The following is a 27,514-nucleotide window of genomic DNA, read 5'->3' as shown; positions in this document are numbered from 1 at the left end:
TTTGAAAAAAACAATAGAAGTACTTATCTTCTATCTTATAATAAAAGTATAATCAATTTTTTAAAATAAAATAATTTATTGATTAAGTACAAAAATCCTTAGGTAGCTTGTAATTGATAAAATTATTTATTTCTAAAAACCACCTCAAAGATTAAATTAGAAATATTACAAATTGATGATAAAATATCTTTTTTAACAAAAAAAAGAAATTATAAAAATCATATAAATTAATGTTAGGAGTATATACTTTGTAATTAGGTGGTAAAAGAGAGCTTGTAGTACACAATCTAACAATATTTAACAACAATAAGAGTTTAGTTTAAAATTAAATTTTGTTGATTTTCAAGACATTGACAATACCAAAGAAACATAGAAGGTTAAGATTAGCTGTGGCTATCATTGGATAATTTTTACAAAAAGTTCAAACTTGACAAAGCTAAATCTTAGTGCATTTACAACAATGAGTAATTATGTAAACAAAATGGATACAATGAAGTGATAAGATCTTCAACAATCAGAAGTAATTTAAATGAAATAAAAACATTTAATAGTCAATATGTAGAATGCCAATAAAAATAATGAGAAAAACAATTTTTTTCATATGTTTATTTTTTCTGATTTAAAAGAATCCAATAAAGATTTCCAAAGTTTGAATACTTGGTTGATTTGATAAAATTTGATGGATTGGTGCTCGGTTTCTTCATTATTGATCATGTTGAAAAGTCGATCGTGGCAACAAATGCTCATCACAAAATATATATATATATACAAAGTTTTCTTTCTTTTTCATTGCATCACAAATCCCAAAAAAATCATCAAACCTTAAAATCAACACGATTCTCATGAACTTTCACACCAAGCTGCCATTTTTTTTATTTATTTTAGTTTATTTTTTTCCTTCTCTCCTGAGGTCAGCCCTCGTAAAGGCCTGACAGCAACCGAAATCTTCGAGAGGAGATTATGCAACGAGCTCGATTCGTCCTAGTGCCGAAGCACAGGAGCTCAAATCCCTCTCTTTTCGAAGCGGTTTCAGTAAAAATGGTGTGCAATCGTCATTGATCACGACAGAAAACGTACAAAGTTCTGATTTTGTCTGGCTTAATTTGTGTATGTCCTTTCGCAGTTAACGAGAGCGTGGACGCAGAACTTGGGAGTGAGCGATTTTCGTCGGCGATCGACAACAGCATGATCGAGTCAAACGCGAGCGAACGACTGGTCATGGATTGCTGTCCACCGTTTAAGGAAAGCTAAAAATTGGCTTATTATACAAAAAGCCTTTGTAAACATGTGAGTGCAAGAATAGGCAGATCTGTGCGGGGCACACAGTCTGTCGTGAACTATCTTCGTACAATCACAAGTGGTGGATTCGCGAACCGGGGGGTCAAGTTTAGCAAAAGCTGTGGGTCTCTCTCTTGTTAGGAAAGGAACAGTTTTTTCTTGCTTTTTCTATTCTTGCCGGAGTTGACAATTGTACAGTTGGTGCAGCGCCGCACAGTACAAATTCAAAGCTAAAATGGTAGCAGAAATTCACTCCTCAGTTGCTGAATTACTCACAAGAAAGCTCAAAGCACGTGGTAGTTGCTACATGTTCACCACTGAAATGTAACTCCCTCCCGGACTTGAAATATTTTTTATGTAATTGTCGAGGGTGAGAATCAACTGCCTGTTGTCACGCATTGCCTTCGTGCTTTGTAAAGAAATGGTTTCGGGGGTCTAAAAATATGAAGCGCTAGTTGTCGGGGAAAGGACGGCCGAAATGCGGTTGAATCTTCTCGCAGGAATCATACATTTGGGGATTCTACCTACTACCCGCTGTAGATGAAACTGCTTAGTTCAAGAGGCTTGGATCCTAGTTTACACTCACGTGATGAGATGAATAGTATGAGTTCCAAGGAAAGGGCGATAGTGCAGCGGGAAACTCTCAAAAAGCAACGGAGATGTGACATGTGATAATTGAAGGATTTGTGTCTTCGACGGAGAAGTTTCAACTCAACTTCAGTCGTGCCTGCAGCTTTCTTTGCAGTGGATGTTTACGCACAAAGAAAGGGATTTTTAAGCAATGAAAGTGTTAAGGAATACCCAGTGGAAGACCTGAAGTTGTATTGCAGCTAGCTGTTCCTGTTCCCACCATATTTGTACCAAGTTTGCTTGGATGAGGAGCTTCTCAGACTCAGTAGTTCTTTGGAGTGTTTTGTTAACTTGTCGCTCAAAGTTTTGGAGGGCGAGATGGGAATGAGGGTTGGTGCAGGTGATTTTGCACGTTTTGGTTACTGCAACGTCGACACAAAGTTGGTACAATCTGTAGATGGGCATTTTAAGATCTAGTCGCCGTTCCTACGAAGCGTTACTCCGGAGTTGTCTCCTGGAGCTTTCTTCGCGTAGTTGGTTCAGATTTCATCCTTAATCACCGACTAACTCTTTGAGTCCAACAACAGAGCCTTGAACTTGTAGTTTTCAGATACTTTCGAAGTAGTTCACTGAATCTTTTCTGAGGAGATCGTGACTGCGTGAGCGATACATGGGGAGGAGTTGTGTGGCAGTTTGAATTAAATCTTTCCCGACTCCACTTTCCAGTAGAATTCACTTGAGATTGCAACAAGATGTGCATGCAGATTTTGGAGCTAGAGTTGCACGTGTTGATTACTGCAAGGTGAACTATTCTCACAAAGAAAAAAACACAGTTGAGCAAACATTATCTCCTCCACGGATGGAGTTCTATTCACCAGTTCTTAGATTTTTTTACAACCCATTGGCTGATTCCCTTCTCTCTTCTAAGAAATGCACCATTGCGGGTCTACACTCATCGGTTATGGTCGCGAAGGTCGCCAAGAGATGGGTATTGTACTAAAGCATTTTCATGGAAAGAACAGGCTTGCTTACGCATTAACAGATTCTAACAAATATGGTGGGAACCAGTGCTGAAATGTTAAGGTATGTGCTGATTCGCTGAGTGGAGCGTGATCTGAAAAGACTGGGCTCACCAAATCATAAAAAAATGGACAAATTCACATGGCGTTTTTCGGATCGTCTTCCAGGCTCTATTCAGGCGACGCTTTTGTTCGTCAGTCTTATGCTAGTCCTCTCCGTTGTAAGCTTTGAAATGCTGTCCGAGAGTACCTGGGAAGGCAACTTCGGCACCTTGCTCATGGGAGTCTCCTCATTCGTCATAAACCTGGAAAACACCACCATCGTCGAACTTGCTCCGCCCCCATTTGCAGAGAATTATCCGATCTTTGCTGAACCGCATGCAGCACCACCTACTGCTCAGGACTTGGCCATCCCAGCGCCGGCCGTCGAGAGTGGCAATTACTCTGTGATCTCGTCAAGCGCAGAGGTTCCAACCGACTCAAATAGTTTCAGCACTGTGTCGATAGCACCACAACCATCAGTCTCTGTAAGGCTTACATGCACTTCGTTGTAAATCACTCGGAATAGCCAAGTAAATAGGGGGAAAATGACCGGATTCGTAGCCTCGAATGTTTGCTAAGCACATTTAACATATTTAGCAATTTGGTAGAGTTACTGATTAACTCGTGAATGATTGGCGATTGTAAGGTGGAAGCTAGCTCGGAGAAATTTATGATGCCAATTTTGAGTTTTCAAGTGGGAGCAGGGAACCAGTTCATGGAATACGTTTCGGCTGCTGTAATATCTCATTCACTCAACCGGACATTGTGTCTAAGCCCTTTCTTCCAGGGACCATCACGCCACACAGGTAATTAATAGAAAACGTAGGGATTTCATTTGCGTTTTGCAGCATATTTTCAATCATCTGAAGGAACGTTGAATGTGCTGTCGGTTCACCTCTCTAATGTTAGCTTTTTATCCTGTATGCTTCTGCTGGAAGAGCATTCGATCCTTTGATGAAACATTCGCTTTGCCCCACCGTGTGATTGCTATTTCCAGGGCGAGTAGTTAAGGGACTAGGTTGGGAGGACCGGTATGAAGTGTCATCGCTCACTAGATTCACACGAGTCGCAACAATGGACCGTTGCTTGAAAGAGTGCAATTACACTCTTGATGCGAAGTGGATGCTGAAAGCTTCTCGAGAACCGCAGATAGAGGGATGGAAGAAGTACCCAAGAAATAATGTGCGTCTCTTTGACATTACTCCACGCTCTCATCGGATATTTTCATGTGCGTGACATCGTCGTTGAAGTCTGTCATTGCCATCGTTCCACAAATCGAAGGCATTTGGGATATTAGCCTTCAGAGGATGAGCAGAAGGCCGATCTTTCGTGACATGACATAACCCACTATTTCATTGACGTAATGTAGGAGTCGTGGAACCTTGATTGGAACTACGTCAGATGGACAAGACCTGAAGACATTTTCGCTACCCTCGGCAACCGCAACGAGCGTTGTGTCGGAATGTTGGGCTTGTTTCCGGGTCTGAGATGGAGAGGCGCGTTTTTAGCTGTCTCTGCTTTTCTACGACCCGCTCCTCGCATCAACCAACTTGCTGATAAACTTCAGGAGTATGCTCTTGGAGAGCACACTCGGTATCTGGCAGGTATCAATCTCCACGCTTTCATCACAGACTTTTTAGAAACCAGGTGCATTTATGAAGTGGTAAGATACTGATTTCAAAGTAATCTCGGGCTTTTGGAGTTCGGAGCCTGACTTGAATGCCCTGCACCTTTGCAGTCCATTGGAGATTTGAAGAATCGGAGTGTGGGCCGCATAATATTGGACTTTGCTTCGTGCGCTGTCAAGACGGATCCGTAATCGACACAGGCCTCCGCTCCGAAGCCAATGAGTGGCATGAGGCATCACAAATTCAATGCAATAGGGATGGACATTTTCGAGGAGTTACCCTGGACAGAAATGACATATTAGATGCAATTCAAGACCGTGCTTTAAACCACAGCGTCAACACCATCTACTTTGCTACGGATGGCTGGATGCGTGGACCGCAAGGAGTTGCGCTTGTGAAGGAGATCGTTGAATCCTTGCGCAAGCGTGGGCTAGTGGTTGTCGGCCTCTGGAAGTTGCCTGGACTACCCAATTTTGCGGACGGCACATATTTCAAACCTGCAAAAGTCCTCGGGGGAGAAAACACGGTACGTGATCTCATCATCTTTGACCTCGAATATAAATTGAATCTCCGTGGTTTTGATGAACAGAATGTCGAAATGGGCATGGTTGGCTGCAGGACCTCAACGGTGCGCAGATTGCACTTGTGGAACAAGAGTTATGCGTGCGAGCAATCTCATTCATGGGCAGTGGACAATCAACGTGGAGCCTCTCAGTTTTCCGAGTGCGATTAGCACGCCGCCGAGTGCAGCAAATTGTAGAAGCTGCCAAGCTCATGCTCAGTGTAAATCTAACGGACCCCAAGGTTGTGGATAAACTCATCTATGAAACGCTGCTTAAAGATGAGCACGCAGCAGGGTTACATTGTCGGTACATGCGATTCATGAAGCGTGCTGAAGTGAACGAGACTACGGAAACATATGCTGACGAATACCCCGATGGCTGGCTGGATCTAGAGGCTTGCGAGGGGCGTATTGGCAAAGGGGGCCGTTGCGAAGTGGCTAAGTGCTTCTGAAGATGGTAAAATTTTCCCCACCACAGCACATACAAATCCTTATGCAATCTCCGACTGAAGATCGCCCCCACTTCGTCACATCATTCACTTGCATGAACATCCATCATCCTCGTCAGAGTAAGAAATGGTGTTCATAACTGCGAAAAGAAAAACTAGCGTCATTCTTCGTATCTATATACGTTAGTTTTTGGAGGTCTGCTCTTATCATGCAGGTAACTGTACCACTAACTCACATTAGGGAAATATTCCGCCGGTGTAATCAGTTCCCAGACTCTAAAAAATCTGTCACGAAGCAGTTCGTGAGTAAATAGTAGACGAAAAGACCTGTACAATTTATACATCTTCATCAATGCTACAAGTTCACTAATGGTTGTTGGGGATGATAATCTGCAGCACCTCCTATATTGGAAATCGATATTTAATGCAGTTCTGGCATGTGTATTGTCCGTTTAAGCAAATTTTTCCGTGTAAGTGTAAAACTCATGTACACTACTACTCATTCTTAACAATGAGTATTGATGAATAAGCGCCAAAACCTTAAGGAATATGGGGGTTTATATACATCACCTGTATGCCGAAAAGGAAATGAATATTTACATCTATTTTCTAGACCTAACAACTCGACATGAGTAAATTTGTTCACGACCCAGATCTCTGAGCATAGATTTGCTACTGCAATTGCACGTTGTAATTGTGTTGGAAAGAGCCAATTAAATGCTGTATATTACCTCAATTGGTGATGTTTTGCGTCTTCTAAAGACCCTCGGTAAATTTGTGAGCTACCATGGCTTCAACCTATACAAGAGAACATGGACGAGTTCAGAAGAACAGTGTTATTTACGGCATGCAGGCTACTATTTGCCAGACCTGAGCCCTGAGAAAACAGACGTCAATCACATGGTAACTTTGCCCACATCAACATCGTGTCCACAAGGTGTCGATAACAAATATTAGGTTAGAAGTCGGGTCAGTCAAAAAGAAAACTGTCAAAAAGGACCGACAATACGACCGAGGTAAAATGTTACTTCTAACAAAAGAGAGAGCGTAGAGGACCATGCGTTTTATACTTTAGTGGGTCCAACGATAAGCAAAGCAAAAAAAAAAAAAAAAAAAAAGCGATAATAAGTATTACCGCTTTTTTGCTTTGGTTTGCCACTTTCTTATATATCCTTTAACTGTGTTGTTCATTTTCGAAAATAATAAGCTCTCATTCGCCGTGCGAAGCATTGAGTGCCATTGTATCAACTGATCTCAATCCCACGATCCACGTATGGATCTAGATTTTGAGCTCCCGTGTCCCTGGAGCAACCAAGATAGTATTTCGAAACAAGAAGGGATTCAGAACGCATAAATTACAGCAAGAATGTTCAAATTGCTTCAATGCTATCCGAAACAGCGATACGATGGCGTAGCAGAATAAGACAGCAATTTCTGATTAATAAGCCGAACGTACTTTATCCTCAGGCTTCACCAAAGGTCCTGTCGAAGCAGCATCGTTCCTCTCTACACTGCAAGGCACTAGGAGGAGTAAATGCTAGGCAGTAAAATCACAATTTCAGCATTCGCTGACCACGTGATGAGATATTCTGATGGACCCAGTTTCATCGACTCTTCGATTCTAGACAAATAAGCAATATTCGCACAGACTAACGCACTGACACGGAGCTGGGAATAACCAGAAACTTGGATTAACACTCAAATTCATGATTCACTAATTGAGGACCCCCATACTTCAGATATTTTTATCGAAAGAAAATCACGCCACAAAAACTAGGATTGTTCCTTATAAGACAGCTTGAAGCGAAAATAAGAGAAATACTAGTCACCTTCCACTGCCAACGTGCTGAAACGCACACAACTTGCAAGGATTCTCCACGACATATCCACCCATTACGGTCACCACATTGGAAGCAAAGCGCATCAGCCGGGCGCCACCTTTCAATTGAAAAGTGCCGGAAGAAGAGCTGATTGGAAAGCATTGTGGAAAACAACTTGAGGGAGACAAAGAGAAGGGAGAATGGGAGGAGGAAGTGAGACGTGGATTAAGAAGCTTTCCCATGGCCATGGCAGGTATGGCGCCCATATCTAAGCTGTGTGTTGCGACAACCGCTCAGTCGCGGCAGTCTCCCAATTCACAAATTCCGACTAAATTTCGATTGTATTTCCTGGATACATGAAGGTCAAGGGGAATGAAGAGGCCTTGGAGTGTTACACATGGTCTAATGTAAAGCTAAGAGATGTCGTTAGCACTCCGTCCTGGATTCATCTTCCTCCGTTCTTTGTAGATGAGGAGGGGAGGTTCAAGACTTTTTGGAGCATGAAGGAACATATGCTCTTTTTGAACCCACATTACATTCAACTAAACTTGTCGGATCGGATTAGTGCTTGTTCGGAGTTTAGAGTGTTTCCAACAACTTGTACAAGCATAAATCCGATCCGACAAGTTTAGTTGAATATGTACAAGCATATATCCGATCCGCAGCACATATTTGACGCTTATACTATCACCCAAACTTCATTGGAAATATAAATATAATAGATTGAAAGTTGATGGATGGATGATGATTCTCCTTCTGCCTTGCTTCCCAAGTCCTAGGGTTCACAAGATCACCTGGCTACATGTGAAGCTCCAGAACTTTTTGAAGGCGTGTGAGTGCAGCGAGACATAGGAGCGATGGCTGAGGTGAAGCAGTTGCTGAGCTTGATCATCGATACTTTCAAGAGTAGCGAAAGCCAGGCGCTTGTTGGCAACCCCTCTGAGGTAAGTTAGCAAGGTTGTTGATTCAGGTGGTGTATTGTACCGTAGTTGAGTTAGGTTTCTGGCTACAGTTCAAATGTAAGGCCCACCGAGTTCGGTTTAGAGAGCGGCGAAGGGTCTTCATGGATACGATGGTATACTGCACATCGCCGACGCAGTTCTCAGTCCCACTCAAGCTCGGTATGACAGATCCTGCAGTGCCTTGCTTGGAGCACCGTATTGTCGGTCTTGGAAATCTGAAGGGCTGGAGGTCGCCTGTTGATGTATTTTTTGTTGGATTCTTGAAAGTTTATGTTTATAGCTTCACTGAAGTTTGTCAAGCACCAAACTCTAAACCCTTACCCTCGTTGTTTTGCAGGTAGATGAGTGGCTTAGCTATGCATCCAGCTTTGGTGTGGGGTCTGAGTTCGAGGGAGCTTGTGCGTATGCGAACAGCTACCTCGCCTTCCGCACCTACTTCGTTGGCAATGATCTCACTGTAGCAGATATTACCATTGTTGCTTACCTAGCGAAGGCAGGGCCGAGATGGGAAAGTTTCAGAAAGACTGCCAAATTCCCGAATCTTGTACGATGGTACAATTGCATTCTTGTGCAGTATCCTGCGATTGCGAATGTCCTGCCTTCGCGTGGCGCTGGAAAGCCCGCTCCAGAGGTTTCAAAGTCCAGTTCTGCTGCAGCGGTTTCTGCTGAGGCAAAGGAGAAGGTGGATGGCTCATTCGAAGTGGATTTGCCTGGTGCAGAGATGGGCAAAGTATGCACGCGGTTTCCGCCCGAGCCAAGTGGTTACCTTCACATCGGGCACGCTAAGGCAGCTCTTTTGAACCAATTTTTCGCTCAAAAGTACAAAGGACGGCTTATTATTCGGTTTGATGACACAAATCCGGCGAAAGAGAAGGATGAGTTTGTAGAGAGTATCTTGCAAGATCTGGACACGTTAGGCGTGAAGGGCGATGTGATAACGTACACCTCTGATTACTTTCCACAGCTTATGGAGATGTGTGAAAAGTTGATCAAAGAGGGGAAAGCATATGTGGATGACACAGAGCGGGAGCAAATGCAGCTAGAGAGGAAAGCTATGATTGAGTCGAAGTGTCGAAACCAAACTGTTGAGGAGAACCTGAAGCTTTGGAAGGAAATGATTGCTGGCTCAACAAGAGGTGTTCAGTGTTGTGTTCGTGCTAAGATGGACATGAGTAACCCTAATGCATCTCTGCGAGACCCTGTTTACTACCGCTGTAATCCGACTCCTCATCACCGTGTGGGTTCTAAGTACAAGGTCTACCCCACATATGACTTCGCATGTCCTTTCGTGGACAGCATTGAAGGTGTTACTCATGCCCTTCGGTCAAGTGAGTACCATGATCGGAATGACCAGTATTACAGAGTCCTGGAAGACATGCAACTAAGGAAGGTTCATGTATGGGATTTCAGCCGTCTTAATTTCGTATATACTCTTCTTAGCAAGCGCAAGTTACAGTGGTTCGTGGACAATGGACGGGTGGAAGGTTGGTACGATCCTCGTTTTCCGACAGTTCAAGGCATTATCCGTAGGGGTCTCACAATCGAGGCTCTTAAGCAATTTATCTTATCTCAGGTGCTGATTTTGCGAAAACTTATTACATCTCGTGTCATTAACACTCCTTCGTTGGTACTCGAATTTGATTCTAACAGTAGTGGTTCTCAAGCAAGTGTGTTCACTTTGTGCATTATAGGGTGCATCAAAGAATCTGAACCTAATGGAGTGGGACAAGCTGTGGACTATCAACAAGAAGATTATCGACCCTGTTTGTCCTAGGCACACAGCTGTTCTTTCCGAGGGTAAAGTTCTGCTTGATCTAAGCAATGGTCCGGAGACTCCTTTCACTCGGGTAATCCTGCGTCACAAGAAGTATGAGCCTGCCGGGAAGAAGGCCACCGTTTTCACAAAGAAAATATGGCTTGATCATGCAGATGCCAATGCTGTGTCTAAGGGAGAGGAAGTTACTCTTATGGACTGGGGTAATTGTTTCATCAGGATAGTTGAACGCGACCAATATGGTCTTGTTACTCGTCTTCAGGGAGAATTGCATGTTGAGGGATCAGTGAAGACCACGAAACTAAAATTGACGTGGCTTCCTGAGACTTCAGAGCTGGTTCCCCTGACTCTCGTTGACTTAGACCACCTCATCGTCAAGAAAAAGCTCGAGGAGAATGACGACTTCGTGTCTGTTCTCAATCCTGTAACCCGCATTGAATCTGCTGCAGTTGGAGACTCTAACATGCGGAACTTACAGCGTGGAGAAATCATTCAGCTGGAGAGGAAGGGATACTTTATCTGTGACGTGCCGTTTGTGCGGTCATCTAAACCAATTGTGCTTATTTCTATTCCTGATGGCAGACAACAGAAACCACCAGGCCAGCAGTGATGACGTGAAAAGATTGGAGTGCGATGACATCTAGGCTCATCTGTATTAGAGGTGCATAGACCCCACCAATAATCCTTGAAGCTGATCAAATAAATGCCTTCATTGCAACTCCAACTGTTTAATCAATCGTACACTTGTCTGTTTGTTCACTTTCTTAATTTCCTAGACTTTGTTGGAACTGGGGAGTGATCAACAACACACTTTCTCAATCACTCCCCGGTTCCAACAAGCTCCAGCAAATCGGAAACCCCTAAACCTTCCCAAAATCCACCGGAAGACAGAAGCTTACAATCGCGATTCGACAATGTTGAGGTCTGGAAAATGGGAATCGTTACAAAATAGTAAGACCCATGCGCAATTCCCAAGGCGATGCTGAATGAGTTGGACAAATCACCGCCGCAAATTGAAGATTTAGTGCAAGTAATTGAAAGTAGCTTTCAAGAGGACGACGAAGGAGCTCAAGCAGAGCTGAAAGCACATCGCCGTTGCGCTCAAGAGAGCCATCTTCGCTCGGATTGATAGCTCGGATCATATCCCCGACGAGGTCGCTAATACCACCTTTCGCGGTTATTGTCTGTTTACCCGCTTAGCAATCACTTAATACGGGGTTTACTGCGGTGCGTTGAACGCAAGGGCTGAACAGGTTACCGCGTTGTATCATGAAATGCCTTGTAAACTAATTCAGATAACAAGATGTCAAAGTTTGTAATCAATGCAACACCCGGGAGCTGCATAAAAGTCTCTTCGTAGTCTCTTCGCATGCGCATCTCACCCAGTGTTTCGCATGCCCAATGCACCAGATCACTGATTTCTGCTCGGCACTGAAATAATCATGGGCGAGGATTCGGTTGGCGGACCGTCAACTCGTTTCACATGACCATTGAGTTGTGATGCAGCATCAGTTGTGATCCATAAGATTGAGTACAACCCTTCTCGCGGTATAATCATTTTGACACAGCATGGCTCAACCGGTGCGCGGTGGGGTTGGACACGGCCATGCCTGCGATGCTTTTCTTGAATTCAAATATTGTGCAGCTCATTTTTTTTTTATTTTTTATTTCTGTTCGTAACTAGTGCATCGGAGTATTTGCGCAGTCGCTCTTGCAATCCATGTAGATGGCGTACATGTAAGAATCGTCTTTGTTTCCGTCGAGCTTTCAATTTTCTTTTCTTGAGAGTTACGGTAGATGTTTGATTTGATGTGGACGTCAGTTTTGGTGTCATGAACTTGTGTTGATGGTACAGTCATACAGTGGAGGAATGTTAACAGGCTGAAGTTCATTGCATATAAAGGAATTCGAGGAACATGATTGACGTGCTCATTTGAATTGGCAGGTGAATGACAATCTAACAGTGAGTTGATGCGATGGAGTGTCTGAAATTTGGAGCTATCCGTGATTTGGATCAGTGTACTCTTATTGCTGGTCAGGGATAGTTGTTTACTTTCTCGGGTTGTGGTACATTGTGTGCTTATCGCTGCAACCTACTCCACCTCCTCGAGTCGTTCTAGTCTCCATCGTCTTTGCACTGTGAGCTCCGACTCCTCTTCTCTATACTGTGTTCTCTTCGGAGCCATGCTTGCTGAGGGCTCTCGAGCATTTGTGGAGCGTGTCTCAGATTGGGTAGTGGGTCCTGCGGTTGATGAAGTGTGGACTGTTCGGATACTTGTACTTCGTGTGTTCAACAGTTCACTTCATAGCATACATGACCCTTAATGCGCGTTTTTGTGGTCATAGCCCCGACTGATCGATTTCTACTTCGTTCTTCTTTACTGAACTTCTGCACATTTTTGATACAGATTGTTCAAGCATCATCAGATGACTATTGGGGCGGAGCCCTCAGTGGAAATGGCTTCCCAGCCACACGTGGTGGTTATGCCATTCCCATCGAAAGGGCACAGCACACCGTTTCTCCATTTTGCAGCTAAACTGACTGCCCTTGGAGTCACCATCACGTTTGTCAATTCCTACGAACACGTTCAGCCACAGGATTTCCAAAGCATTGGGGGTCTTGAACAAATGAAGGTAGTGAAAATCGGCGGTCCTGTTCTACCGGGAGACGATATTGCAAAACCGCTACCCATGATGGCTGCCTCGGAGCGGATCACCCAAGATCTCGAGGATCTTTTAGAGAAACTTGTCTATACTCCCGGCCTTCCGAGACCTGCCGCTCTTATATGTGATGTGTTTTTCGGTTGGACGCAGGTGAGCATTAGGATTGTAACGTCGGATCTGTGCAGTTGAATTTGCAGACATAGTAACAGACCTCGTGTCACAATTGTCTGTCACAGATCCGTGAACATGTGAACTTATGCTTGCTTTCCACTCGTCTTCTGATACCTGCCACCGTTCTTGCACCGTGCAGGATGTTGCTGATAAATTCAAAATCCCTAAGTACTTGCTCTTCACATCTCCCTCCTCCTTGTTGGCGCTAATGTCCTATGTGCCCACATTACTAAAGCTGGGGCGTTTGCCAGTTGGGTTCGAACCTTTTTCTGACATCCCTGGAGTAGCGTCACTGAAGGCAGCAGAGATGCCTTCCATGATGCTGGATCACAAGTCCATTCCTGAGGCATACGCTTTCTTCCTTCGACATTGCGATCGTCTACCCGACGCCCGTGGTGTCCTCGTCAATACTTTCGAGGATCTGGAACACAGAACGCTCGAATGCATCCGTGAGCGAATATATGGTGAAACTTCACGTTTGGTAATCCAGTCGATCTCAGAGATAATCTGATCAGATTGTTCATTGATTGAAGTGAAAACCCTCTCTGATACACATGCTGATTGATGCTGTGCAGGGAAAGCGCAGTGTTTTGACGATTGGTCCTCTCCTTCCAGCAGTGTACTTCGAAGACAATTCGAAGGTCTCAGAATCCAACCAGGAAGATACAGCCGAGTATCTAAAGTGGCTTGACTTACAACCTGAGCATTCTGTACTCGTGATATCATTCGGTAGTTTTTCAAGTTTGCGCGCTAACCAGGTCACAGCCTTGGCGAATGGGCTTCTCGAAAGTGGGCAGACGTTTTTGTATGTATGCAGGCCTCCGGCGGCAGTCGATGGTTCTAAACCGATTGATTCCACGCTGAAGCCATTACAGTACCTACCTGAAGACTACGAGGAGAGAATCAAGGGTCAAGGAGTTATTGTGCCTGGCTGGATACATCAGCTTGGTGTACTGTCACATCCAGCAGTGGGAGGATTCCTTACTCATTGTGGGTGGAATTCTATTCTGGAAAGTTTGTGCAGGGGTGTGCCTTTACTGGCATGGCCTCTTCATGGAGAACAGCGAATGAATAAAAGGTAAAACATTGCCCATTGTGAACAGATGTAGTTATCCTACGTGTTTTATCAATTCAGTTCCCCGAATCTTACTTATGTGCAGGACTTAATTAGCTTTGTAACTTCATATTGTTGGTGTTTGTTTTGCTTCAGCAGATTTGTTGTGGATGAGGCAAAGGTTGCACTTGAGTTTACGATGGGCCCGAATGGTATTGTGGAAGCAGAGGAGATTGCTAAAGTAGTGAAGGAGCTTTTTGTGAGCGAGAAGGGCAACATGGTGCGAGTTCAAGCTCACCAGTGGAAAACTCTATCTGCGAAGGCTGTAGCACCTGGTGGTTCGTCCGCATCAAACTTACAACGATTTGTTGATGAAATCTTTGCTCCGCTAAATTCAACGCATTAGATGCATCATTTACATCGTCTAGCCTTCCTTTGAGTCAATTCAATTACGGCTTGAAATGCATTATCTGTGTACTGGTGGAATCAATTTAGACTTGAGGTCTAGTCTGTATGCAGGTTCAGCTGTAATTAATGAAGCAAATTTTTAGTAATCTTCACAAAATTGATGACATGATATTCAGCACAGGAAGTATTTCAGAAGCAGTTCATGACTTATATCCAACACGGTCATGGCAGTAAGTGGTCTAGGGTGGGGTTTAAAAAATAAATAAATATACGTATACTTTTTATAAAAAAAAGGTCACTTTGCTTTTCGCTCAAAATTTAGCATTCTTACTCATACTCAAAATTTATGGTAATATGAAAAGGGTGTTAGAAAACATTATTGAATATTTGTTGAAGAGCAACATTGTGTGGTCACCACCCACTTTTCTTTTCTTTTTTTCCTTTTTCTTCACTGGTTGTTCAAAACCGGAAGAGTTGAACAAGAGCTTTCGTTTGCAAGTTCATTGAATTGTTTTTGTCCACTTGCACAAGGCCACTCAACTGTGGGAGTTCATTTTATTCATCTGATGACGAAAGAAGTGAAGTATGTTTGGGTATTAAGAAATGATGATGGTATTAGAAGAACTAGGCACATTATGGCTCATGCATTCTATTATGCTTAACTGGATTTTCATGAAAAACTTGGGATTATATGTGATGATTCACAAGAAGGTTGATATTTTCACAATTTTTTTAAATATATATATATATATATATATATTTCTTATATTTATATATTAATAATATATATATATTAATATTTTTTTTCTTATTTTACTTGCAAAGATGAAGTCCTAATTCTATTTTAAATTTATAAGTTAATCCTTTTTGAAACATATTATATATTACTTACTAAATATTTACAAAAATGTGGATACTATGCCACATTAGCATTGTTATTTGAAAATTTCTAAATTTTATCTTTGATAAATAATTATATTTTATATAATTTTACATATAATAAAGTCTAAGGTATTTAAGAAATCCTCACAATAAAGGAATTCATCCAAAACATATATGCAATAACTATTTGGTTTAGAATGGTACTTTTAATGTGGCTTGAAGATCACTTTTACACACAAACTTTGTAGCTAAAAATCGATTATTTTTTCATTTTATTACAAAAAAAAGCCTCCATGTTTTCTAAAAATAATGCAACAGTAATAAATAAATAAATAAATAAATAAACTGTTACATCAAGCCAACTCTATATTGCTATTAGCGTAGTATACTATGCTACACGAATTAAAATTACCCAGATATAGAAAGTTTTTATTGAAATGTATTCTGTGCCACCATCAAAACATTTGCTGAAAAAATCACAACTAAAAAGGTAAGAAAAAGGTTCAAATGTTATATCACTTGACATAGTTATTGTGATGTAATTTTATTTTATTTTATTTTATTTTTATCTAACACAACTCTGAGTTCATTCCCTTCATATTTGTGGTTTCAAACAACAATACAATTGCTAAGTAGCACACTGTGCACAAGTGAATTTGTCAACAAAACTACCATGTACAATTTTGAGACATTCATGTATGTAATAATAATGAAATATTTCCAAAAAAGTGAGATCAAACTACTTTAAAACAATTTTTAAGCAAACTTTATTCAAAACTTATGAATGCAAAACTCTTCAATTGTTTTTAATAAAAGCTATTATAAAGAGCATTATCATGAAGAAAGTTTCAATTTATAATTTTTAAATAATCAAAAATAACTGGATCATACATCTATATTTGCATAGTCTTCAAGTTAATTTTGTGACAACAGCACGGGTTCTATTATTATTATTATTATTATATATACATATATGTATATTCAATTGATGTATTTGAATAAAATAATGATACAATAACCATAAGAAAAACATCTGTAGAAAGAAACAATATATATATATATATATATATATATATTACTTGTCACCATCCACATCATCCACATCAATATTTGAAAAATGAAAAAGAAAAAGAAAAAAACTCCAAATCAGCACACAAATACAATAAATAAATAAATAAAAACGCTTTACATAGAAAGCTATAACGATTCAGAAAAACTCAGTGAAAGGAAGTTCAAATTCCACACAAGAATTGTCTGCAATGAGAAGCAGGCAAGCAAGCTAAGCACCCGAGGCATGGGAATTCGGAACCCAAGTCAGTGTAAACAGGGTTGGTTCCACGTGAATTAGAAGACAGTCCAGCAGGGCGTTTCCACGTGGACTCATTCTGCTGAGTTGTCATCCGACGTGGCGGGTATTTCTCTCGCCTTCTTCGCAGGACTGTGGCCAGTTGAGTTTGGCGGTGAGATTCATCGTTGCTTGCTTGCTTGTTTGCAGGAGAGCAGGAGATCCCTTGTTGTTGTTGTTGTTGTTGCGCTCATTCTCTTTGCCTTGTCAACCGTTTTTTTGGGTCATAGTAGATGCGACTAGTGAGTGCATCAGCTTTAGCTCCGCAGATTTTTGCTCTTGGGTGTTGATTGTTGTCCTGGAGTTTAATTTTTCGTGCATTCTGAGCTATATGTGTGACCCTTTTCCATCCTGAAGGGTTAGGTTGAGATTTGCGTAGTTTCCGCGTTGAACGGTGCAAGGATCTCTTGCTGCTTGTTGATTCTCTTTTAATTTGAGTTTGTTTTATTTTTCAGGAACATATGCATGAATGTGTGTGTGTGTGTGTATATGTTTTTATTGATTCTAGTTATAAATTTTAATTGGATTATAAAGCAGGAGTTCGTTATTTGATGGTCTTCTGAGGAGACGTATGGCGTCTTGACATGAGCTTCCTCTGTTTGATCGTTGATGTGAGTGAAAGCTATGGCATTCATGGATTCGGGCAGGCGATCCGGGTGGGAGAAGCTGTTAGGTCCCAGCTTCAAAGACAGGGCTCTTACTGGTGTCATCAAGGTGGACAATGTTGCAGGGAAATCCGCGGTAACACGGACATTTGCAAAGTATCCCCTCAAATTTCTGTTACCGAATAAGATTGTCCCGAGTGGTATTGATGCAGTGTGGATTTATGCCATCTCTTATGGCGGGGGCATTGTGTCGAACGATTCGATCTCTCAGAGGGTGGAGGTTGGACCTTCTTGCACTGCCGTCATTACCACGCAATCGTCGACAAAAATTTACAAGTCTGTCGAGGGAAAATTCTGTGAGCAGATCCTTCAAGCTTACGTTGGCCGAGAGGGATTTTTTGCTGTATTGCCAGATCCGATCACATGTTTCAAGAACTCCAAGTATACGCAGGTAAAACGTCACCACAGCTGTTCTGGTATAATCTTGAGCTTAACCACCCCCTTACTTGCAGTATGAAGCGATTATAATATTGTCCGATGTTGCATTGACACAGAAGTCGAGATGATGGATTCGTCTCCCATTGATAACCTTCGAAGTAGATGGGTAGAACTTAAAATTTTATGTCAGCTATTTGGCATTTCAGTTCACTCATATTCTGCATCGCTACTATGAAACCTATTATTCCATTTCGTTCCGTGTTTTCGTTGCGCTATTTTACTGTGCCTTGTAATCTAGTCAATCAGCAGGTTTATTACATAGTAACGAGGAAAAACTTAACCCACATACACGGATGTTTCATAGGTACAGGAGTTCTATCTTGCAGCAGATGCTAATTTAGTCCTCATAGATTGGATGACAAGTGGCCGAGTTGACAATGGCGAAAGCTGGGAATTCGAATTGTACAAAAGCATTAATCACATCTATTTAGAGGATGTGAAGGCTGATTGTAGCAAATCCACACCTCTTTTTCTCGATTGCCTGTGTCTGGAGCAAGGTGTAGGGACCTCCGTTGCAGAGCGCATGCGAGGGTTTCATGTAGTAGCCAACATGGTGATTTATGGACCAAAACTGGCGGCATTCCGTGTCAAAGTTCAAAAGAAGGTGCAAGAACTCACACAAAAGGCATTCACAAGAAGAAAATCCTGTGATCTAACGGCCCGTTTACGAGATTCCAGTCTCTCCGCGGAGTCCCCAAGCACCTCAGATCCTTTATTATTCGTTTCATGTAGTAGCATTGGGCCTGCAAATGAAGGTTTAGTGGTTCGGGCAGTTGCCAGCACCACAGCACTCATGTATGACTTTTTCAAAGAGCAGTTGGCTCATATTGACTCTCTAATTGGAGCATGTCCATATGCTGGCAGATGACTGAATTTCGGTATCTCGGCTTCGTCATCTGGAAAATGGTCTGTTTCAAGTCACGATGTAAGTTCCTCCGTGATACTTATCTCGAACATATCAGTATTAGTTGAGATGTATGACAATCTTGGTTGTGAGAGTTTCATTCCTTAATGGCACCCTCAATGACTTCTGAAATTCTCACGGAGAATAATGGCGTTAGTATTAATTATGAAGCCCATTTCCCACAGTTTTGGTTAGCATGGTAGCATAAGTTGTATGTTTCACACCCTATTGTAAATAGTGTTGCTGCAGATTTTGTCATTGCAATACTCTCAGCGACATCGCCTCACTAAAAACGTTAAAATAGAATCCACCTTCAATTTATGAGCTCCACTCCACTGTAGATATCTATTATATGAAAACAGATTAGGTTTAAGACAAAGAGACAAAGAAGTCTTCATTGGTAATGAAGAGGGGAAAGTGCTTTTCAAGGTTTTTGGAAGAGACAGCTCCCAAAGAAATTTACAACTTTTTTGTGCCCAAGGACATGGGTTTCTGCTAGTCTTTAATATAGTAGCAATGTACAAATTGAAGATTAAAATTTTCGTCATATTAAGTAAGAGCAAATTAATAGTTTAATAATTAAAATGGTTATTTTTAGAAATAGTGCGTTAAAAAGCACACTTTTTGTGAAGTTAATGTCAAAACGTGGGTTTTTAATAGATGATTCAAAGGAACAATTACTTGATTGTTAATATTTTAGGTTGATATCTAGTTGGATATTTATTGAATGTAATTATATTTGGTATAATAGTTAATTTGTGAATAAAGATTAATCAAAAAGTTTATATAAATAATTTAAAATAATATAAAAAAACTTAGAGAAAGTTAATTGATAATATTTTATGTATGAAAAGGATAACTAGCAAACTTGAACAAGACTATTTTGACAAGCAAATAAAAAAAAATTAAAATTAAAATTAAAAATCTTTGTTTAATAGGTTAAAATCAAATTTGAACAATATGTAATATAGAATAAAATAATTTTTTGAAAAACGTTTGACATAAAATATATATTTGATATAATTATAAGTAAATAAGAGATATTATTATTGTAAAAAAAAAGCTTTACAATCTTCTGCAATTAAATATTCATCTTTAAGTAAGAAGAAATTAAACATCTTAATATAAAGTATAGAAATTAAAAACATTTAGTTTAAATTTTATTTTTTAATTTATGTGGAATTATATTAATACATAAAGAATAAAAATAATTAAATAAAACAATAACATTGATTTAAAACAATAAGAATAATAAAAATCAAAAAAACAAAAACAAACAAACAAAATACATGAATTATTATTATAAAAATAAAACATGAGAATTGAAGCATTCTTTACACGTTTATATTAGTATAGGTTGTAAATACATGATTTACATCAAAAAAAGATAGAAAGGAAGAAATTAAAAAATAAATGAAAAGAATAAAATATTACGTATTAAAAAATGTATTAAAAAAAAAATCAAAAATCAAAAACATCTAGTTTTTAAAATGTATTCAAGGTAATAAACATATCTTTTGAATTCCTATAGGCTTCTTACAAACCTTGCTTATTCTCCCATTTCATAAATATCTCTAATGAACTTCAATTAATATTCTTGGAAATATTCTACTTATTACAATTAAATTTAAACTATGACTAACGTAAGGATATTTTTAACGTCTTTGCCATTTTATTGAAGGTTTTTCATTGTGATGCTGTTACTGAAGTGAAATCCTTCCTTCTTGATTTATTAAATGAATGGTTCTGACATCACAGCATACAATTCCACAAGCATAGCCCTAAATCTACAAAGTTTTATACACGATTCATTTTCTGCTTTCTGTACGGTAAGGAAGTATTGTTATTTAGATATTAGGCCACATTATAGTCCAAAGGTTCAGTCGTTGGAGAATTTCAGGAGTCAATATTAATATTTATTTCCCTTGTAATAGAAGGTGCCTCTTTTTCTTTCTTTTCAGAGTTATCATATTAACATGATCAAAGCATGAGTGCCAGTTCATCGCTCACACACCCAATTAAAGCTGTCGAATGTATTCGGCTCCATGCGTGTGCACATGAATGGTTGCTAACTGAGATAATCCATCTTTGACGGTGTCAATATCCTCTTAAAACTAGCAAAATTGCACCAACCTAGTGGTGGATACTGTGATGTAATGTACACCTCTCAGTCTAGTCTACAGTCTCTGCACTACGTTGGAATTTTAAAAATTGGGTATTCCATAACCAGGATTCGTGGCTATTCCTACCACCTACAAGATGATGCATCCGCATATCCAGCTCTGAAGCTAGATGTGTATCTAGATGAAAACATGTCGACATTTCCAGGTGTCTTCTGTTATCATGCCACTGCATCAAAATTCAAGACGTCTTCTCTTCTGGTGCTTGAGGCCATATCAACCCTTCCTACACCTCAGCAGCAGCCATAAAAACACATCCAGTGCCCAATTGCCAACAGTAAGTCTGTCAATGAAGCGCATCGCATGGAAATGCGTTCCGTAGATGCCGCGGCTAACTTTGTGTTAACATATGAAAGATGTTCTAGTTATTTGACCTAATTCTACATAGCTGTTAGAGGGTGTAAGGAGCTATGAACTGATTCGTCCAAAGTTATTCGGGTTGGTGATCGTCAGCTGGTGTAGCAGGGGGCAAGGGCTTCCAGTTAGGTTTCTCATCCCAGTAAATGTCATACCAGATGTGCCCAGGCGTTTTGTCCATCACACAACACCATATCCCTGTGTAGCTCTTGATCCTACGAGTAAATTTCATGCCTCGATCCTGTATATACAGATACCTATGTGTTAAGCAATTCTAGGAAACGAAGCTGTACTGTCTCTCCAAATTCCGAATTCACTGATAACTCAATCGACGAATAGACACGAGACCTAGATATGTTTCCCAGAAAATCACTAACGTACAAAATTGCAACTTCATACAGTGAAATTTATGGATAGATGTCAATAAGTTTACTTACAATGTTTCTAAATCCTCCGAAGACGTCAATAGCAGATGTAAACTCTAGTATTTTAAACTTGTTGAAAATGTCCAACTTGGCAGACAGCTGCATTCACTCATAAGTTTCAGCCAGTGGTTCAAGAAATTAACAAGCAGCATCAGAAGTGAATTGGACTTCCGATTGGAATTATTTAAATTCAAGAGAAACACCAGACTGAGATCTACTTCAAGTCAAACAAGAATGATCACATTCGAAATGTCACAATAACAAGGTTTAAAGCTGACCTCCTCGTCAGTGCTATTTTTAGGGAGCTTCAAAACTCCAGAGGACACCTTATTTTTGTGGGAGCAGCCGGCTAACTTTCGGTCGCATAGCTTGACCTTCAATACTGACTTTTTCACCTGCAACCAGTGACGAGTTAGATCCACTTGAGGAAAGGTTTTGAAATATAAGTGCAATACTTCACATACGTACTACATGCCAAATGATCATTTGGCAAAACTGTAGAATGGTGAGTTTCGTGTCAACTTTGCATTCAAATTTTAAAATACTCGCTTATCATTACGTTCAGTAGCTCAATCAATAAAATTTACAAAGAATGGAGTTCCACTGGAACGAACATAGTATCGGCTTCCTCGTGACCGGAACTTGAAGTTCCTACACTGATAACACTTATAGAACACTATGCATACCTTATTTTCCAATAGAGGATTCTCTAAAAACGAGTATTCCCTGATGCCAATTTGAGGTCCAAATTCAATCTCACTGAGGTCAGCCACCATACGATTAACCTGAAAAAATAACATCAATAGCGAACCCCACTAAAATGATATGTTGGTGCGTCATTGGTGTAAAATCCCTTTCTCAGAATTCAGCATTCATGTAGAAAAGGAGAAAATTTCGAGACAAACAAGTCAACTAATTAAGTAGTAGACAACAAAAATTTAAACAATAAGCTCTGAACTACCTCCTAAAATCAGTAAACTGAGGTCGTCAGTCTCTGTCACAATATGTAGTGCCTTAACTTCCAACTCATAGCTTCTTGAAAGTTGCAGAATTGAAAACATCTGACCTCAAATACATGGTCGAGAGGGACTTTGAGCGGTTGGCTAGTTTTTGTTCCTGTAAGAATACCAGGATGTCCATACCAGATTCGATCAAATCGGGCCCATATAGGGGGCATAATCTGCATGTCGTTCGGAATACTACTCGCATCAGAGTGTCAGAAGATTGCAACTATTTCACTGAACTAAAGCAGAATGCTGAAAAATTCAGAGCACCTCAACACGAGTGAATTGAAGTACCATCTCGAGCAATTCAACTGAATGAGAACTAAAAGGAATTCAACTCACAAGTGTGCGATTTAAGACTGATGCAACTGCCAATGCCGTCCGAATTTGGATTAACTGCAACATACAGACGATATCAATGCCGTGCGTTTTGATAGCTAAATCGCATCAAACCAGATTCTATGAAAGCGTCGCCAATACCTTATATAGTCCTGTGCGAAAAAAAAAAATGGAAGCTCTGTACGATACCTGATGATTTACTAAAGCAAAGTGGCTCTCAACAGTATGCAAGCCACCGGATAGAAGAGACTGTGGTATGGAGATTTTAAACCAAATGTAACCACCTGAACAGAGTGAAGTCATTATGATTAATCACCCATGTCTACTAGTAACATGTGTACCTAAACTATCAAGTCCCAAGTAATATCACGTGAAGTACTAGAAGCATAAGCTTCAAACAGTCACCTTGACTAACACCTGTTTGTGATAAGCTGCACTTTGAAGCTCCATATTTTGGTAGAGGTGCATCCTGCCGTTAAAAAACTTACATAAGATGCCCCCATAAATGATTCTAAGAAAAACCGTAGTTGCATCATAAAGTTATCTCTACAATGAAATAGTTCGTACCAGGTGTATCAAAATACTCAGGGGGGTCGTGAAACAACTTTGCTTCGCGGAGTCGATGCCGCTTCCCCTCAGTGCCTCCAAACTGGAACGTCGTGTGTACTGCATATGGCACCAAGTCTAGCTTCTTGTACAGTTCCTATTTCCCAGATGTCCAAACATCGTCCCAAATTGGAATCAGAAAACCTTGTATATATTTTAAACAAAACAGGTAAGATGCATGTTGCAAAATGAAGGGTGTTTGACCACATGTTAGGTTTGAGGAAATTCGATCAAGAGTAAAAGGCAACAAATAACCAGAAAATGAACAGTCCACCGGTACGATTAAAGTGAAAATGGAGAAGAAAATTGCTCACTTATGTGTCCAGAGCATTATTTTATGAAGACTCAACGCGTCGACTACATGTCAATGAAACTATCTAAAATAGTTGTCTACAGTCAAGAATTTCACCAAATAAAAAGCAGACAATACAAGGTGAGGAGTAAGTTTCACAGCAGCAAAAATACCTGTATAAAGTACGTATGACCACTGCAAAATAGACTGACTGGTAAAATGCCCATCTTTAGATTTCCCCGATACGCCCAGAAAAGACTATCGTGTCCAACGGAGGGACCTGTTACGTTCCGCGCAAGATCGTTGAATCCATTTTGATCCCATATTTTATCATCTGAGAGCAGGAGTTGTAACCACTCCTTTGCGAGCTCTTTTGCTATAGTTGTTGGACGCCAGAAAAATATTCCGATGTTGTAAGCCCCCCATGCTGACCAGCCACACAGAAAACGGTGATTTGTCAATGAAAGGATGAATACAAAACAGCTCTCAACGGAATGCACTAACACCTCGTTGCACTACAAGCACTGATTCCGAAAAGGATAGGTCCGTTGGATTTTAAATATCGGAGGTTATCCTTCCAGAAATTAGTTTTTGATATTACTTCTAATATTGAAAATAAATCAATCAAACACCACTAAATACCAAAGTCATGAGTTTACATTGTCCATAGAATTCAAGTCTGTCGTCGTCCACAGAATTTACAACCTCGTCACTGGAGGTCAAAATGTCCGCATCAGGAAAGCGCTCGAAGTACGGGAAAGGATCCTGTGTTGGATCCATCAACTCATATTAAACAAGAATATTAAACAAGAATAGAGTGATTGACCCTATGATCAGCACTCATTATGAATTACAATATGTTAACTTCCCTTAGTAGTATGCTAGTAGCGCAAGTTAATCAGATATTTCAATTTATTTATTAACAGCATGTTCTTCCTATTCGGAATCACCTCGATTGTAACGTATCCTATCTCTGTTCACTCAATGAGAGCTTGCATGAAATCCAATGAACACCTTACTTCAAACAACTGCATCGAAGATGGAAACACCTACAACATTTGAAAAGCAATTAAAATTTTAAAGCAAACAATGACATTTAAATGCATACCTGAAGGAAAACAACATCCGTATCGCACATCAGAATTTCATATCCTTCAGCAAGAAAAGCATTGATAAGTATAACTTTCTCCCTGCCCATTTTGTGGAACTTGGGAGTACCCCACCCAACATCAACCGTCTCCATGCCACTGCGCATGTCGAAGACTGGAACCCCTTTCCAGAAAAGAGCTTCAAGGATTTTTGTGTCCATCGCGCCTGTACACAAATAAAACCGCTCTCTATCAGAAGAATGCAATAGTGTGACATTCTAAATTCGAAACATATATAAAGTTTGCTATAAATGAAGGGGTGAACTACATCAAAATGGATACTTAAATGCTACAAAGTGGAGGACGTACCAACGAGGATATTTGTAACCTCGACGTCGGTTAAATGCCGAACCCAATTAAGGACGAAATCCATAAAAGCAAAATTCGCGAACGTCACCGCTATTACATTCTTTTTAGCCCGGAATTCAATCATCTCTTTCGTCAAGGCAAACGCATCTCGTGGCGGCAACTGACTTCCAGCAGGAGGAACCTCCCATATGGGCTGTCTCAACGCTGGATGTAATCCAAAATTGGTTTCATCATTTCTGCCAGGCTTTGACCGACGTCCAGGTTTCTGGGATCGCGTTTCATTCTGTTCCCCAGATGTCGATCCACCTCCATTTCGCCACTCACGGAAGCCTGCAAGAGGACAAAAATAAATACCAGACGCTGGTTCAACATCTGAAATCGAAGTGAAATCGAAGGTATTAATTCAAATCTTAACCAAAATTATTCTCTACTGATGCAGTTAAAATGACTAGTCAACAACGTCACACATATTTCAGCTATTCTAGTATCGTTTGACTGCTCTGTTTACCTGATGCAAAATAGCTGCAACTTCCTGGAAAGGATCACAATTACACAAGACCAGGGATCTTGCCAATGACAATGCCATTGCGAACCCTACCTTTTGAGATTGAACTACCAAATTATAGAATGTGCAATTGAGTCATACACATGAATGTACTGGTATTAAACACGGCAGAGGAATCATACTTCCTTCTAATCCCCAAATCGTGCGATTAAAGTTCATATTTAGGAGTATAAACCTATTATCACATATCATGAGACAATGAACGACCAGCCACACGAATAAGACGCTGAATTGCACCTGAAATCAACCCTGAAGTAGGCTGGGAAGTAGCATCTTGCGTATTTGCAAAAGATTCGAGGTAGATAGGCCGCCCCAAATAGAAAGAAAGGAAGAGCACCACCAGCACTGCACTGAATTGAACGCACAAAGTGACAGGCTTCATGGCACTCAGTTGCGCACCTCGTGTAATGGATTCGCTTAAAACTCAAGCTTATCATTCATGTGTGCTAATCTTCCCGCGTAAAAGTGCTCACAAAACTGTACCGTAATAGCACGCCTCTGCATCCTTTTCTCAAAAATTTCGATCAAACAAACTCTGCATCCACCACTTCCTTTACGATCCCTCAGCTGATGCAGGTGAAATCGCCGCAATTACTGACAGTGGACACCATGGGATGAAAGCTACGTGGAAAATACGCACAATTGACAAAGCTTACGAGACGAAGAATGGCGAACTTGAATCATACCCATTAGACTCAAGAAAGCTTCGGCCTAACAGAGCGACCCCTCCTTGTCCGAACCGCATCAGCAATAATTCACTGGAAAAAAAAAGGGAAAATGCAAAATAAAAATAAAAAACACGATCTCCTCACCAAAACTCCCTATCAAACAAAGGGCCTATACGCCCCTCTCAGCATGTCCTTCCCACCTATAACCCAACAAAAAAGATCCACCGGCTCGAAAGAAGAAAAACCGAACAGGAAAATTGACACCGCAAAGGACGCAGGATCCCGAGATCTGCCAAGAAATCCACCCTCCTCTTTGTCACAGCCCAGTACCCACCCTCAAATGCCGAAATCTAATAGGAAAGTTACCGAAGTCCCATCAGAAAAACGGAAATAATCCACTCAGCAAAGAGATTGATAATCTTCTCCTACATCCCAGTATACCCACAACTGATCTGAAAAAAGGGGGAGAAACAAAAAAAACAAAAATCCCCGACGATCATGACACGGAGCTGAAGGATCAACAGTTGGGCGGAAAAAAAACAGGGGAAAAGACGAGCGGGCGTCCAAGCAATGACCGGCGTCCACCCGCACGGATCCAAAGTGGCACCGCCGATCTACAACTACCAGGTCACGCCGTGACGAAAAGTCGTCGATTGAACCCCGGATTTTCGCAAGACCGCCACGCACTCAGATTAAGAGACGAGATCCCGGCTATGGCCGCCAATCCTGTGCAAGTCCTCTACCCTTTCTCTTCTTCTTCTTCTTCCTCTTCCCCATCCCCGTCCCGTCCCTTTCCCGTTTTGGCCTTTGCTTTCCTTTCCTTTTCCTCCGCCCCCTTCCCGATCCTTTCCGATTCTGCAACCCCTGCCTGCGCGTCATTACTCGCTGCCATCGCATAAGTGCAGATGCGTCACACCATCGGCACTGGTCTGCAATGCGTCACATCATCGACTTTGGATTTGGTTTTGTGTTGCTTGGTTTCGCCA

At 40.8% G+C, this 27,514-nt stretch overlaps 6 protein-coding genes across 13 annotated transcripts; 4 read left to right on the top strand and 2 right to left on the bottom strand.

The window, feature by feature from the left end:
* The first annotated feature begins 943 nt into the window (after positions 1-943).
* LOC112289607 (uncharacterized) lies at positions 944-5,977 on the top strand. Of its 4 annotated transcripts, none has more exons than XM_073537704.2 (7): positions 944-3,394; positions 3,556-3,715; positions 3,907-4,091; positions 4,279-4,513; positions 4,648-5,063; positions 5,156-5,556; positions 5,945-5,977. In XM_073537704.2, the coding sequence occupies exons 1-6, from the start codon at positions 2,996-2,998 to the stop codon at positions 5,549-5,551; spliced, it is 1,791 nt and encodes a 596-aa protein (XP_073393805.1). In that variant the 5' UTR covers positions 944-2,995; the 3' UTR covers positions 5,552-5,556; positions 5,945-5,977. The 4 variants fall into 4 exon arrangements, with proteins under 4 accessions (XP_073393805.1, XP_073393806.1, XP_024390714.1 ...); XM_024534947.3 differs by having other exon boundaries at positions 945-2,650; positions 2,917-3,394; positions 5,156-5,977; XM_073537705.2 differs by having other exon boundaries at positions 944-3,334; positions 5,156-5,977.
* LOC112289610 (uncharacterized) lies at positions 5,364-7,944 on the bottom strand. Of its 3 annotated transcripts, XM_073537707.2 has the most exons (5): positions 7,378-7,928; positions 7,005-7,059; positions 6,684-6,850; positions 6,280-6,346; positions 5,364-5,688 (listed from the first exon to the last, which is right to left on the bottom strand). In XM_073537707.2, the coding sequence occupies exons 1-3, from the start codon at positions 7,632-7,634 to the stop codon at positions 6,803-6,805; spliced, it is 360 nt and encodes a 119-aa protein (XP_073393808.1). In that variant the 5' UTR covers positions 7,635-7,928; the 3' UTR covers positions 5,364-5,688; positions 6,280-6,346; positions 6,684-6,802. The 3 variants fall into 3 exon arrangements, with proteins under 3 accessions (XP_073393808.1, XP_073393809.1, XP_024390720.1); XM_073537708.2 differs by lacking the exon at positions 5,364-5,688 and having other exon boundaries at positions 6,065-6,346; positions 7,005-7,069; positions 7,378-7,944; XM_024534952.3 differs by lacking the exon at positions 5,364-5,688 and having other exon boundaries at positions 6,065-6,346.
* Positions 7,945-8,194: 250 nt separating this feature from the next.
* On the top strand, positions 8,195-10,828 carry LOC112289605 (glutamate--tRNA ligase, cytoplasmic). The gene is made up of 3 exons (XM_024534945.3): positions 8,195-8,312; positions 8,668-9,903; positions 10,022-10,828. The coding sequence occupies exons 1-3, from the start codon at positions 8,226-8,228 to the stop codon at positions 10,712-10,714; spliced, it is 2,016 nt and encodes a 671-aa protein (XP_024390713.1). The 5' UTR covers positions 8,195-8,225; the 3' UTR covers positions 10,715-10,828.
* Positions 10,829-10,978: 150 nt separating this feature from the next.
* LOC112289608 (UDP-glycosyltransferase 72B1) lies at positions 10,979-14,718 on the top strand. Of its 3 annotated transcripts, none has more exons than XM_024534949.3 (5): positions 10,979-12,243; positions 12,513-12,918; positions 13,079-13,420; positions 13,515-14,017; positions 14,153-14,718. In XM_024534949.3, exons 2-5 carry the CDS (start codon positions 12,532-12,534, stop codon positions 14,397-14,399), a joined length of 1,479 nt encoding a protein of 492 aa, XP_024390717.1. In that variant the 5' UTR covers positions 10,979-12,243; positions 12,513-12,531; the 3' UTR covers positions 14,400-14,718. The 3 variants fall into 3 exon arrangements, with proteins under 3 accessions (XP_024390717.1, XP_024390716.1, XP_073393807.1); XM_024534948.3 differs by having other exon boundaries at positions 14,150-14,718; XM_073537706.1 differs by having other exon boundaries at positions 12,234-12,336; positions 14,150-14,718.
* Positions 14,719-16,731: 2,013 nt separating this feature from the next.
* LOC112289609 (urease accessory protein D) lies at positions 16,732-18,612 on the top strand. The gene is made up of 2 exons (XM_024534951.3): positions 16,732-17,684; positions 18,036-18,612. The coding sequence occupies exons 1-2, from the start codon at positions 17,253-17,255 to the stop codon at positions 18,597-18,599; spliced, it is 996 nt and encodes a 331-aa protein (XP_024390719.1). The 5' UTR covers positions 16,732-17,252; the 3' UTR covers positions 18,600-18,612.
* A 1,917-nt stretch (positions 18,613-20,529) lies between these two features.
* On the bottom strand, positions 20,530-27,086 carry LOC112289832 (arabinosyltransferase XEG113). Its single transcript, XM_024535470.3, has 14 exons — positions 26,547-27,086; positions 26,098-26,395; positions 25,296-25,625; positions 24,947-25,152; positions 24,498-24,603; positions 24,012-24,265; positions 23,508-23,643; positions 23,130-23,224; positions 22,944-22,997; positions 22,664-22,777; positions 22,284-22,382; positions 21,876-21,992; positions 21,610-21,696; positions 20,530-21,413 (listed from the first exon to the last, which is right to left on the bottom strand). The coding sequence occupies exons 2-14, from the start codon at positions 26,240-26,242 to the stop codon at positions 21,246-21,248; spliced, it is 1,911 nt and encodes a 636-aa protein (XP_024391238.1). The 5' UTR covers positions 26,243-26,395; positions 26,547-27,086; the 3' UTR covers positions 20,530-21,245.
* Between the last annotated feature and the right edge of the window lie 428 nt (positions 27,087-27,514).

This window comes from Physcomitrium patens, chromosome 12 (genome assembly GCF_059467195.1).
Source record: "Physcomitrium patens ecotype Gransden chromosome 12, ASM5946719v1, whole genome shotgun sequence".
NCBI lineage: Eukaryota > Viridiplantae > Streptophyta > Bryopsida > Funariales > Funariaceae > Physcomitrium > Physcomitrium patens.
This window is presented reverse-complemented; position numbering and strand designations above follow the sequence as displayed.

Bases quoted from the DNA above. Each gene is read 5' to 3' on its own strand.
- LOC112289607 (XM_073537704.2), top strand. From the start codon at position 2,996: ATGGACAAATTCACATGGCGTTTTTCGGATCGTCTTCCAGGCTCTATT. The intron at 3,395-3,555 runs GTAAGGCTTACA...GGCGATTGTAAG, and splicing joins CACCACAACCATCAGTCTCT to GTGGAAGCTAGCTCGGAGAA. The intron at 3,716-3,906 runs GTAATTAATAGA...TGCTATTTCCAG, and splicing joins GGGACCATCACGCCACACAG to GGCGAGTAGTTAAGGGACTA.
- LOC112289609 (XM_024534951.3), top strand. From the start codon at position 17,253: ATGGCATTCATGGATTCGGGCAGGCGATCCGGGTGGGAGAAGCTGTTA. The intron at 17,685-18,035 runs GTAAAACGTCAC...GATGTTTCATAG, and splicing joins AGAACTCCAAGTATACGCAG to GTACAGGAGTTCTATCTTGC.
- LOC112289832 (XM_024535470.3), bottom strand. From the start codon at position 26,242: ATGAAGCCTGTCACTTTGTGCGTTCAATTCAGTGCAGTGCTGGTGGTG. The intron at 25,153-25,295 runs GTACGTCCTCCA...ATTTGTGTACAG, and splicing joins GGTTACAAATATCCTCGTTG to GCGCGATGGACACAAAAATC. The intron at 23,225-23,507 runs GTACGAACTATT...CACTCTGTTCAG, and splicing joins TGAGTATTTTGATACACCTG to GTGGTTACATTTGGTTTAAA.
- LOC112289610 (XM_073537707.2), bottom strand. From the start codon at position 7,634: ATGGGCGCCATACCTGCCATGGCCATGGGAAAGCTTCTTAATCCACGT. The intron at 7,060-7,377 runs GTGACTAGTATT...AGTGCCTTGCAG, and splicing joins CAGCACGTTGGCAGTGGAAG to TGTAGAGAGGAACGATGCTG. The intron at 6,851-7,004 runs GTACGTTCGGCT...TGGTTGCTCCAG, and splicing joins TGGTGAAGCCTGAGGATAAA to GGACACGGGAGCTCAAAATC.
- LOC112289608 (XM_024534948.3), top strand. From the start codon at position 12,532: ATGACTATTGGGGCGGAGCCCTCAGTGGAAATGGCTTCCCAGCCACAC. The intron at 12,919-13,078 runs GTGAGCATTAGG...TGCACCGTGCAG, and splicing joins TGTTTTTCGGTTGGACGCAG to GATGTTGCTGATAAATTCAA. The intron at 13,421-13,514 runs GTAATCCAGTCG...GATGCTGTGCAG, and splicing joins ATGGTGAAACTTCACGTTTG to GGAAAGCGCAGTGTTTTGAC.
- LOC112289605 (XM_024534945.3), top strand. From the start codon at position 8,226: ATGGCTGAGGTGAAGCAGTTGCTGAGCTTGATCATCGATACTTTCAAG. The intron at 8,313-8,667 runs GTAAGTTAGCAA...GTTGTTTTGCAG, and splicing joins TTGTTGGCAACCCCTCTGAG to GTAGATGAGTGGCTTAGCTA. The intron at 9,904-10,021 runs GTGCTGATTTTG...TGTGCATTATAG, and splicing joins AGCAATTTATCTTATCTCAG to GGTGCATCAAAGAATCTGAA.